This window comes from Coregonus lavaretus (assembly GCF_964263955.1).
Source record: "Coregonus lavaretus genome assembly, contig: HAP1_SCAFFOLD_4528, whole genome shotgun sequence".
Lineage (NCBI taxonomy): Eukaryota > Metazoa > Chordata > Actinopteri > Salmoniformes > Salmonidae > Coregonus > Coregonus lavaretus.
The window spans coordinates 1-13277 of NW_028160397.1; the positions used below are offsets into that span (position 1 = coordinate 1).

The window sequence follows — 13277 nt, forward strand, 5'->3', positions numbered from 1 at the left end:
TCTCTGGTCTAAAGTAGTGCACTATATAGGGAATAGGGTGCCATTCTCTGGTCTAAAGTAGTGCACTATATAGGGAATAGGGTGCCATTTGGGACACAGTCCTTGTCTGAGGTCAGTGACAGCAGTGATTTATCCAGGAGGGGAATTCTGAAACGATATTAGTAATTATGAAATTATAAAGGTATAGTGTATTCATTAAGTATATGGCCATATGTTTATGTTATTTTTTGTTTTGTTTAATCCAGCTGTGAAAATAAAGTATCTAAGATAGTTGTTTGTGTGTAATATGTGTTTCGTCTCCTGTTCATACCCGCTCTGCCCTCTAGCTGTCTCTTGCAGTAACAACAACTAACTCATAGCCATATGCACTTCTTCCGCTGTGAGCCCACCGCGTTTACAATCAACTAATTTATGCTCTATCTGTCAGTCATTTTAAAGTTATTTGGTCTAGACGGGATTAGACGCAGTCAGTCGGTGCCTCACATGTCCTCCTCCCAGAGGAGCTCGTAGATGTTTGTCATGGCGAAACAGAAGAAGAAAGAAAGAAAAAAAACGCTCAAACTGGATATATTTTGGTCTAGACTCTACAATATATCATCATAACTGCCTAGCTCACCAAGTACAAAAACCTCATGAACTTCCATTTAAAATGTAGACAGTTAGGCCTATTCTGCAATGAGATTTTAGTTGCCTTCTGTTTTATTATTTTTTACTTGTTCTTTGAAAGTACGCACCTGTTTTATAGTAACGCAATGGTGAGGCATTGTGGAGACAGTCGCATTCTAGTCCCTCCTCTAGTACCCCTTACCATATGGGCAGCAGGGGAGATACACTAAGTCAGAAGGAGAGAGAGAAAGAGAAATAGATGGTCGGGAGTAGAAGCAGTCAGTCGGTGCCTCACATTTCCTCCTCCCAGAGGAGCTCGTAGAGTTTGTCATGGTGAAACAGAAAAACCCCCCACTAAAACTGGAAATGACAATGGAATTGAATTTCTGAATATGTATACTGTCATATCGACGTGAGAATGGAGTCCAAATATTTCGCTCTGCTTAGAAATGTGTTTAATAGCCGTGCGTAACTGTTTCCTGGATAATTGTCTCCGTCCATGCGTAAAATGAGACGAGCGTGGTGGTGAGAAAATTATCGGAAAAAAAGTATCCAGATATCTTAAGAAACTTCATAAAATAGGTGTTCATTCACGAAGCCCTCTTGTTTTTTCAGAACCACGAGATGGACGGAAAACGGTGGTGAGGACAGACAGAGCCTTTTGGAAACAACTGCCTTAAAAGTGACTTAATCAAGTTCAATTAATGTTAATCTCTAAAGAGCACAGCACATGATGTAAACGTCACTCTCTCCCCGCCCATGTAGCGCCAGTATGAGGTGAGGTATCTGAAGGGAGGCAGAGCTTCCACTTGAAGATGACACAGGAGGAGAGGGCATCTCAACAACTGACACGGAAGCCGAGTTCTCCCCACGTCGCCATAGATTCAAGATAACCTTTTGTGGAGAGGATATAATCATATAACAACAGCAATGCTTTTTTTTCGAGAAGAGCAAAGTAGATAGAAGCTTTGGCAAGAAGTAGAACATATAACTCACCAGGGTGAAATATGGAACTTGAATTATTCAACCACCTGTTCTCAGCGAGGACCACTATGCTCTGTTGTTTCTTCTTATGTAAGTCAAGTAAGTTCGTTTTATTATTTTTGGCTAAGACTTACCTTCTGACAGTATGATAAGGTACGTCTGGACACAATATAAGAGAAACGGGGAATTCATGTTGTTGTTGCTGTTTTCTTGAACCAAGGTGTGAAATTGCTTGTAGCCTAGCCTATAGCCTATTTTTAAAGGCATACCACTAACAAAATCTTCTGTAACTTTATATCAGTTTATTCATCAATCAATTCATTGCCAATATGACCGTGACCGTTTGTTGATTTTACCAAATTACCTACCTACCACAATCGGTGCTCTCTCAGTGCAGTTGCTTTATTCCAAAACCACTCGAACTAATTGGGATTTTCCCACCTTCTCCATAACTTCCTCCTCATGCAGGTGTTTGCCCATCCAGTAGCCTCTTTTAAATGCCATTAGCACTACACTCCACACTGTTTTCTCATTCATTAAATTGCATATTTATATCGTTAAAGCTTTGGGCTACAGTTTAATACCGCCACATTACTCTAAATGTGGCAGACAGGCTGCTGTGTCTTGTGACCTTCAAAGTGGAGGAGTAGAAGAGCTGTCAGCTGAATTCTTCCAAGAGGAACACCAAGGTGAGAATGCTCTTCATTGATTACAGCTCAGCATTCAACACCATAGTGGCCTGATCACCGACAACGATGAGACAGCCTATACGGAGGAGGTCAGTGACCTGGCAGTATGGTGCCAGGCAAACAGCCTCTCCCTCAACGTCAGCAAGAAAATGGAGCTGATTGTGGACGACTGGAAACGGAGGGCCGAGCACGCCCCCATCCACATCGACAGGGCTGTAGTGGAGCGCGTCGAGAGCTTCAAGTTCCTCGGTGTCCACATCACTTAGGAATTATCATGGTCCACACACACCAACAAAGTTGTGAAGAAGGTACGACAACGTCTCTTCCCCTTCAGGAGGCTGAAAATATTTGTCACACCCTCAGAGCCTCAAACATTCTACAGCTGACCGCAAGGCGCTACAGAGGGTAGTGCGTATGGCGCAGTACATCACTGGGGCCGAGCTCCCTGCCATCCAGGACTTCTATAGCAGGCGGTGTCAGAGGAAGGCTCTAAAAATGGTCAAAGACTTCAGCCAACCAAGTCATAGACTGTTCTCTCTGCTACCGCACGGCAAGCGGTACCAATGCACCAAGTCTGGAACCAACAGGACCCTGAAACAGTTAATACCCCCAAACCATAAGACTGCTAAATAGTAAGTTAAATAGTTAGCCAAATAGCTACCAGGACTATCTGCATTGACTCTTTTTGACTCACCACATACACTACTGTCTATTATCTACCCTGTTGCCTAGTCACTTTACCCTACCTACAGTGGGGAGAACAAGTATTTGATACACTGCCGATTTTGCAGGTTTTCCTACTTACAAAGCATGTAGAGGTCTGTAATTTTTATCATAGGTACACTTCAACTGTGAGAGATGGAATCTAAACTCCACTCGCCGTGTTTGGAGGAAGAAGAAGGATGAGTACAACCCCAAGAACACCATCCTAACCGTGAAGCATGGAGGTGGAAACATCATTCTTTGGGGATGCTTTTCTGCAAAGGGGACAGGACGACTGCACCGTATTGAGGGGAGGATGGATGGGGCCATGTATCACGAGATCTTGGCCAACAACCTCCTTCCCTCAGTAAGAGCATTGAAGATGGGTCGTGGCTGGGTCTTCCAGCATGACAACGACCCGAAACACACAGCCAGGGCAACTAAGGAGTGGCTCCGTAAGAAGCATCTCAAGGTCCTGGAGTGGCCTAGCCAGTCTCCAGACCTGAACCCAATAGAAAATCTTTGGAGGGAGCTGAAAGTCCGTATTGCCCAGCGACAGCCCCGAAACCTGAAGGATCTGGAGAAGGTCTGTATGGAGGAGTGGGCCAAAATCCCTGCTGCAGTGTGTGCAAACCTGGTCAAGACCTACAGGAAACGTATGATCTCTGTAATTGCAAACAAAGGTTTCTGTACCAAATATTAAGTTCTGCTTTTCTGATGTATCAAATACTTATGTCATGCAATAAAATGCAAATTAATTACTTAAAAATCATACATTGTGATTTTCTGGATTTTTGTTTTAGATACCGTCTCTTACAGTTGAAGTGTACCTATGATAAAAATTACAGACCTCTACATGCTTTGTAAGTAGGAAAACCTGCAAAATCAGCAGTGTATCAAATACTTGTTCTCCCCACTGTATATGTACATACAGTGCCATCAGAAAGTATTAATACCCCTTGACCTATTCCACATTTTGTTGTGTTACAGCCTGAATTCAAAATTGATTAAATATGTTTCCTTACACACAATACCCCAGAATGGAAAAGTGAAAACATGTTTTTTTAAATGTTTGCAAATTTATTTAAAATGAAATACAGATATCTCATTTACAAAGGTATTCACACCCCTTAGTCAATACATGTTAGAATCACCTTTGGCAGCGATGACAGCTGTGAGTATTTCTGGTTAAGTCTCTAAGCGCTTTGCACACCTGGATTGTGCAACATTTGGCCATTATTATTTTATAAAGTCTTCAAGCTCTGTCAAGTTGGTTCTTGATCATTGCTAAACAGCCATTTTCAAGTCTTGCCATAGATTTTCATGCCGCTGTAAGTCAAAACTGTAACTAGGCCACTCAGGAACATTCAATGTCGTCTTAGTAAGCAACTCCAGTGTATATTTGGTCTTGTGTTTTAGGTTATTGTCCTGCTGAAAGGTGAATAGGTCTCCCAGTGTCTGTTGGAAAGCAGACTGAACCAGGTTTTCCTCTAGGATTTGGCCTGTGCTTAGCGCTATAATGTTTCTTTTTATCCTAAAAAACTCCCTTGCCAATGACAAGCATACCCATAACATGATGCAGCCACCACCATACTTGAAAATATGAAGAGTGGTACTCAGTGACGTGTCGTGTTGGATTTGCCCCAAACATGAAGTTCATTTCTTTGTCACATTTCTTTAAGTTTTACTTAAATGCCTTATTGCAAAAAGGATGCATGTTTTGGAATATTTTTATTCTGTACAGGCTTCCTTCTTTTCACTCTGTCATTTAGGTTAGTATTGTGGAGTAACTACAATGTTGTTGATCCATCCTCAGTTTGCTCCTATCACAGCCCTTCAACTCTGTAACTGTTTTAAAGTAACCATTGGCCTCATGGTGAAATCCCTGAGCTGTTTCGTTCCTCTCCAGCAACGGAGTTAGAAAGGACGCCTGTGTCTTTGTAGTGACTGGGTGTATTGATACACCATCCAAAGTGTAATTAATAACTTCACCATGCTCAAAGGGATATTCAGTGTCTGCTTTTTTTTTAAACCCATCTACCAATAGGTGGCGGCCTTTGCGAGGCATTGGAAAACCTCCCTGATCTTTGTTGTTGAATCTGTGTTTGAAATTCACTGCTCGACTGAGGGACCTTACAGATAATTGAATGTGTGGGGTACAGAGATAAGGTAGTCATTCAAAAATCATGTTAAACACTTATTGCACACATAGTGAGTCCATGTAATTTATTATGTGAAATTGTTAGTCCTGAACTTATTTAAGCTTGCCATAACAAAGGGGTTGAATACTTATTGAGTCAAGACATTTCAGCTTTTCATTTTTTATTAATTTGTTAAAAAAATAATCTAAAAACATAATTCCACTTTGACATTATGGGGTATTGTGTGTAGGCCAGTGATACAAAATCTCAATTTAATCCATTTTAAATTCAGGCTGTAACACAACAAAATGTGGAAGAAGTCAAGGGGTGTGAATACAATCTGAAGGCACTGTATCTACCTCAATTACCTCATACCCTTGCACATAGACTCGGCACTGGTACTTCCTGTATATAGCCAAGTTATCATAGACTTGGTACTGGTACTTCCTGTATATAACCAAGTTATCATAGACTCAGTACTGGTACTTCCTGTATATAGCCAAGTTATCATAGACTCAGTACTGGTACTTCCTGTATATAGCCAAGTTATCGTTACTCATTGTGTCATTATTTTCCTATTATTTCTCTTTGTTTCTCTCCTTGCATTCTAGGGCAGGGCCGTAAGAAAGCATTTCACTGTTAGTCTACACCTGTTGTTTACCAAGCATGTGATAAATACAATTTGATTTTATTTGAAGAGCACATTTGGCCCGAGAAGTTGCTGACTCGTTCAGGTAGGGTGCCTCTCTGGGGTACTCTCTGAAACATCACACATGAACTGTCCGGCCCTTGCGTCTAAACACCTTGAACTGTCCGGGCCCTGGGGCTAATTACCTTGAACTGTCCGGGCCCTGGGGCTAATTACCTTGAACTGTCCGGGCCCTGGGGCTAATTACCTTGAACTGTCCGGGCCCTGGTGCTAATTACCTTGAACTGTCCGGGCCCTGGTGCTAATTACCTTGAACTGTCCGGGCCCTGGTGCTAATTACGTTGAACTGTCCGGGCCCTGGTGCTAATTACCTTGAACTGACCGGGCCCTGGTGCTAATTACCTTGAACTGACCGGGCCCTGGTGCTAATTACCTTGAACTGTCCGGGCCCTGGTGCTAATTACCTTGAACTGACCGGGCCCTGGTGCTAATTACCTTGAACTGACCGGGCCCTGGTGCTAATTACCTTGAACTGTCCGGGCCCTGGTGCTAATTACGTTGAACTGTCCGGGCCCTGGTGCTAATTACCTTGAACTGTCCGGGCCCTGGTGCTAAACACCTTGAACTGTCCGGGCCCTGGTGCTAATTACCTTGAACTGTCCGGGCCCTGGTGCTAATTACCTTGCCAAACAATTTGGGCAGTGTCCAAGATCCCAAAAGATCCAAGCCTGAGGCGGAACGGAGGTGTCATCTCTTCTCCTCTCTTGTCTCCATTGACAGACGGCGCTTTGATCTCCGGTGCTCGAGGGCTTTTTGTCAACCCGGTGCATCTGGTCTCCGCTAGTCTCTGCCTCGTGCCGGTCCTACTCCAGACGGACAGACAGATGCGCAATCACAGCGGAGCTTCAAGTGTGCACGTAATTGAAGTGTGATGTGATGCAAGGTGCTTCACCAGAATTAGATCATTACTATTGTTACAACACCTTCATTATGGTAGACCAGCGATCATCAACTATTACTAGCACCAGGGCCCGGACAGTTCAAGGTAATTAGCACCAGGGCCCGGACAGTTCAAGGGAATTAGCATCAGGGCCCGGACAGTTCAAGGGAATTAGCACCAGGGCCCGGACAGTTCAAGGTAATTAGCACCAGGGCCCGGACAGTTCAAGGTAATTAGCACCAGGGCCCAGACAGTTCAAGGTAATTAGCACCAGGGCCTGGACAGTTCAAGGTTATTTTAAATTTTTTTAAAACATTTTAGTCATTTTAGCAGACGCTCTTATCCAGAGCGACTTACAGGAGCAATTAGGGTTAAGTGCCTTGCTCAAGGGCATATCGACAGATTATTTCACCTAGTCGGCTCGGGGATTAGAACCAGCGACCTTTCGGTTACTGGCACAATGCTCTTAACCACTTAGCTACCTGCCGCCCCAGGTTAGCACCAGGGCCCGGACAGTTCAAGGTGTGTACATTATAGTAGACCAGGGATCATCAACTATTGACATACCACGGCTGTCAGCCAATCAGCATTCAGGGCTCGAACCACCCAGTTTATAATTACAAATAATGAGTAGACTGCAAATTGACTGCAAGAAGCCCAAACAGATATAATGTTTGATTAAAACAGAATCATTTTAAACCTTTCTTACATTTGTATAAGAGCACATCTCTCTATTATGCGTGGGAATACTTGGGAACAGATTTCTTAATTTAAAAATCACTTGGAGCTCATTTTCCTGGTGTTTTTACAGTCTTTTGTGTCCAACAGATAACTTGGGGTGCCAAATAAAACCACCCGTGGGCAAAATGATGCCGCGGGCCACCAGTTGGTGAACCCTGTAGTAGACTAAATCTATTTTTGCAACATCTTCTGCACCCTATCCCATCCACAGGGTACAGAAATAGTGTCCGAGCAGTTTGAACACATTCCTGATCCTCAGCCAGGTTATTTGTTCATAAGGACTTTAATAGACCCTAGTGGAGGACATTCAGCCCACAGGTCACTAAGAGCTTTGAAATGACACAGTAGCTTCCCATCTAAACTCTCCTGGTTCTGCCCTGGCCATCCTCCACTGGCCTGGCTGGATGACTGGCTGGCTGGATGGCTGCAGGCTGGCTGGATGGCTGGCTGCAGGCTGAGGCGTTACTGGCTGGCTCACTGGCTCACTGGCTCACTGGCTGACTGTTTGGCTGGTTGGCTGGACACCACCGCGCCAGATGCAGCAAATCAGAAGGCTCATTTCAGCAGGACCCTTAACTGCACCACATCCCATTTGGTAGCACGACAACCTATAACTATGTAATACTGGCCCAAGGATCTATAACTATGTAATACTGGCCCAAGGATCTATAACTATGTAATACTGGCCCAAGGATCTATAACTATGTAATACTGGCCCAAGGATCTATAACTATGTAATACTGGCCCAAGGATCTATAACTATGTAATACTGGCCCAAGGATCTTGTGTTAACGGCGCTGCAGTTCTAATGGCACCTGGACGGGCCTCCTAATGGCACCTGGATGGGCCTCTTCTATATCCAGTTCTAATGGCACCTGGACGGGCCTCTTCTATATCCAGTTCTAATGGCACCTGGACGGGCCTCTTCTATATCCAGTTCTAATGGCACCTGGATGGGCCTCTTCGATATCCAGTTCTAATGGCACCTGGACGGGCCTCTTCGATATCCAGTTCTAATGGCACCTGGATGGGCCTCTTCGATATCCAGTTCTAATGGCACCTGGACGGGCCTCCTAATGGCACCTGGATGGGCCTCTTCGATATCCAGTTCTAATGGCACCTGGACGGGCCTCCTAATGGCACCTGGATGGGCCTCTTCGATATCCAGTTCCAATGGCACCTGGACGGGCCTCTTCGATATCCAGTTCTGATGGCACCTGGACGGGCCTCTTCGATATCCAGTTCTGATGGCACCTGGACGGGCCTCTTCGATATCTTTGGCCCTGTGTTTAATTAAGATTCTATTGACGCATCTGTACGTCAATCTAAGTAACATAATTGTAAAAATCCCCATCGAAATCGGTCAATTTAAAGCTGCAATATGTAATTATTTTGGCGACCCAACATAATTCACGTAGAAATGTGAGTTATAGATACAGTATGTCATCTGAAAGCAAGTCTAAGAAACAGTAGATCTGTTTTATGTGTGCTATTTCTATGTTTTTAAGTGTAATTTTTGCATCTTTTACTTTCAGTTTTGTACAATAGCTGAAAATACAATATTTTTGGTTATGGAAAATATATTTCACAGCGGTTTAGATGGTACAATGATTCTCTACACTATAGTTGCTTGTTTTGTCGCAAACTTTTAGAATTTTAGCAACTAGGAAATAGTGATTTCTGCATAGGTCATCTTTAAGCTAGAGATATCTACAGTGGTGTTTGTCAGACCGAAAATTGGTCTTCTCACGAAAACGTAAGAACCATTTGAGCTACAAACTGATATGACCCACTATGGAAAGGGGAGACTCCCACGAACATGATGGTGCTCTCCGGTTTGCTCTACGACCCCCACAAGTGTCACAGGACTCGTCTGACGGTAACCCATACAAACAAATGGAAGTATTGAGGTAGTTTTGTGGCAACAAATATTTTGAATTTGATTTGAATTATGAATTTGTTATTCAATGCCTTTATATTGGCTATAATAGTAAAGGGCAAATTCAATATTTTATCAAATAATACAATTAAAACAATTGTTATACCTAAAGGGGTCCTAAAATTCAAAATCAAATAGCTAAATGATCCATGATATGACCATCTTAAAACAATTCCATATGTTAGCTTAGTACCCCTGGTACCACTTAAAATGTATGCATACTTGACCGTAGCTCACTTTGGATAAAAGCTAAATGGCATATATTATAATTTGCTCAATGACTTTGTGCTCAGGAAATGCTTTGTGCGTGCTCTAGTGAACGAGAGGAGGGCGGGTCAGTGATAGGAAGTCAGCGATCACACACTGAAAGACGCAATGTACCGCTCTCCCTCCGGCTGTTCTGTCATAGACACACCCTTTTGTGTAATAGTTACAAAGACATCTGTTACACAGTGGTTCTTTATTGCTTCACCTTATCTCCAATCCCTTCATGTGTTTTCTTCCAAAGAATGCACTCCAAAAACCCCAGATAATGATTGATCAACTGTTAAGGTTAAACTGCACCAGTATTGATGCTATAGGCTACCCTGTAACCCTGCACCAGTATTCATGCTATAGAATACCCTGTAACCCTGCACCAGTATTGATGGTATAGGATACCCTGTAACCCTGCACCAGTATTGATGGTATACAGTGAGGGAAAAAAGTATTTGATCCCCTGCTGATTTTGTACGTTTGTCCACTGACAAAGAAATGATCAGTCTATAATTTTAATGGTAGGTTTATTGAACAGTGAGAGACAGAATAACAACAAAAACATCCAGAAAAACGCATGTCAAAAATGTTGTAAATTGATTTGCATTTTAATGAGGGAAATAAGTATTTGACCCCCTCTCAATCAGAAAGATTTCTGGCTCCCAGGTGTCTTTTATACAGGTAACGAGCTGAGATTAGGAGCACACTCTTAAAGGGAGTGCTCCTAATCTCAGTTTGTTACCTGTATAAAAGACACCTGTCCACAGAAGCAATCAATCAATCAGATTCCAAACTCTCCACTATGGCCAAGACCAAAGAGCTCTCCAAGGATGTCAGGGACAAGATTGTAGACCTACACAAGGCTGGAAAGGGCTACAAGACCATCGCCAAGCAGCTTGGTGAGAAGGTGACAACAGTTGGTGCGATTATTCGCAAATGGAAGAAACACAAAATAACTATCAATCTCCCTCGGCCTGGGGCTCCATGCAAGATCTCACCTCGTGGAGTTGCAATGATCATGAGAACGGTGAGGAATCAGCCCAGAACTACACGGGAGGATCTTGTCAATGATCTCAAGACAGCTGGGACCATAGTCACCAAGAAAACAATTGGTAACACACTACGCCGTGAAGGACTGAAATCCTGCAGCGCCCGCAAGGTCCCCCTGCTCAAGAAAGCACATATACAGGCCCGTCTGAAGTTTGCCAATGATTCAGAGGAGAACTGGGTGAAAGTGTTGTGGTCAGATGAGACCAAAATCGAGCTCTTTGGCATCAACTCAACTCGCCGTTTTTGGAGGAGGAGGAATGCTGCCTATGACCCCAAGAACACCATCCCCACCGTCAAACATGGAGGTGGAAACATTATGCTTTGGGGGGGTTTTTCTGCTAAGGGGACAGGACAACTTCACCACATCAAAGGGACGATGGACGGGGCCATGTACCGTCAAATCTTGGGTGAGAACCTCCTTCCCTCAGCCAGGGCATTGAAAATGGGTCGTGGATGGGTATTCCAGCATGACAATGACCCAAAACACACAGCCAAGGCAACAAAGGAGTGGCTCAAGAAGAAGCACATTAAGGTGCTTCGAGTTGCCAAACGTCAGCCTCGAAACCTTAATGACTTGGAGAAGATCTGCAAAGAGGAGTGGAACAAAATCCCTCCTGAAATGTGTGCAAACCTGGTGGCCAACTACAAGAAACGTCTGACATCTGTAATTGCCAACAAGGGTTTTGCCACCAAATACTAAGTCATGTTTTGCAGAGGGGTCAAATACTTATTTCCCTCATTTAAAATGCAAATCAATTTATAACATTTTTGACATATGTTTTTCTGGATTTTTGTTGTTGTTATTCTGTCTCTCACTTTTCAAATAAACCTACCATTAAAATTATAGACTGATCATTTCTTTGTCAGTGGGCAAACATACAAATTCAGCAGGGGATCAAATACTTTTTTCCCTCACTGTACACAAATGACTGATGATTGGCTGAGAGAAATTGATGATAAAAAGATTGTGGGGGCTGTTTTGTTAGACTTCAGTGCGGCTTTTGACATTATCGATCATAGTCTGCTGCTGGAAAAACGTATGTGTTATGGCTTTACACCCCCTGCTATAATGTGGATAAAGAGTTACTTCTCTAACAGAATGGAAGCCTCTCAAACTTAATCCAGGTAGAATCAGGAATTCCCCAGGGCAGCTGTTTAGGCCCCTTACTTTTTTCCATCATTTACTAACGACATGCCACTGGCTTTGAGTATAGCCAGTGTGTCTATGTATGCGGATGACTCAACACTATACACGTCAGCTACTACAGCGACTGAAATAACTGCAACACTTAACAAAGAGTTGCAGTTAGTTTCGGAATGGGTGGCAACGAATAAGTTAGTCCTAAATATTTCCAAAACTAAAAGCATTGTATTTGGTTCAAATCGTTCACTGAACCCTAAACCTCAACTATATCTCGTAATGAATATTGTGGAAATTGAGCAAGTTGAGGTGACTAAACTGCTTGGAGTAACCCTGGATTGGAAACTGTCATGGTCAAAGCATATTGATACAACAGTAGCTAAGATGGGGAGAAGTATGTCCATAATTAAGCGCTGCTCTGCCTTCTTAACAACACTATCAACAAGGCAGGTCCTACAGGCCCTAGTTTTGTCGCACCTGGACTACTGTTCAGTCGTGTGGTCAGGTGCCACAAAGAGGGACTTGGGAAAATTGCAGTTGGCTCAGAACAGGGCAGCACGGCTGGCCCTTAAAAGTACACAGAGAGCTAACATTAATGACATGCATGTCAGTCTCTCCTGGCTTAGAGTGGAAGAGAGATTGACTTCATCACTGCTTGTTTTTGTAAGAGGTGTTGACAAGCTGAATGCACCGAGCTGTGTGTTTGGAATACTGGCATACAGCTCGGACACCCATGCATACCCCACAAGACATGCCACCAGAGGTCTCTTCACAGTCCCCAAGTCCATAACAGACTATGGGAGGCGCACAGTACTACATAGAGCCATGACTACATGGAACTCTATTCCACGTCAGGTAACTGATGCAAGCAGTAGAATCAGATTTAAAAAAACTGGTAAAAATACACCTTATGGAACAATGGGGACTGTGAAGAGACACACACAAAGGTACAGACACATGCATATGCACACATTGTGATATTGTTGTATGGTGGTATTAAACATTTTGTATTGTAGATAGGTAGTGGTGTAATAATGTTAAATTATGTACTGTTTTATATTTTGTTTTATATGTAAGTGTTTTAATATGTTTGGACCCCAGGAAGAATAGCTGCTGCCTTGACATCAATAAGGGAACACAGCTTTCGTCCTAATATTTATATATTTCTTAATTCCATTCTTTTGCTTTTAGATTTGTGTATTGTTTTTAATTCTTATATACTACTGCACTGTTGGAGCTAGGAACACAAGCATTTCGCTACACTCACAATAACATCTGCTAAATATCTGTATGTGACCAATAAAATTTGATTTGAAGGGATCATAGCTTTCACCTGGATTCACCTGGTCAGTCTATGTCATGGAACGAGCAGGTGTTCTTTAATGGTCAGTCAGGTGTTATGCAATAAGCCATGTCAGGTCATGAGGATATTCATTCATA

General features: G+C 43.0%; 1 protein-coding gene across 1 annotated transcript in view; it reads left to right on the forward strand.

Annotated features, from left to right (window-relative positions):
* Positions 1-1613: 1613 nt before the first annotated feature.
* Positions 1614-13277, forward strand: part of LOC311121877 (neuronal acetylcholine receptor subunit alpha-2-like) — a gene marked incomplete at its 5' end in the record, with an annotated part of 32297 nt that continues 20633 nt past the window's right edge. The window contains one exon of the mRNA XM_084196317.1: positions 1614-1689. Within this exon, the coding sequence (XP_084052443.1) occupies positions 1614-1689 (76 nt within the window). The remainder of the gene's footprint in view (positions 1690-13277) is intronic.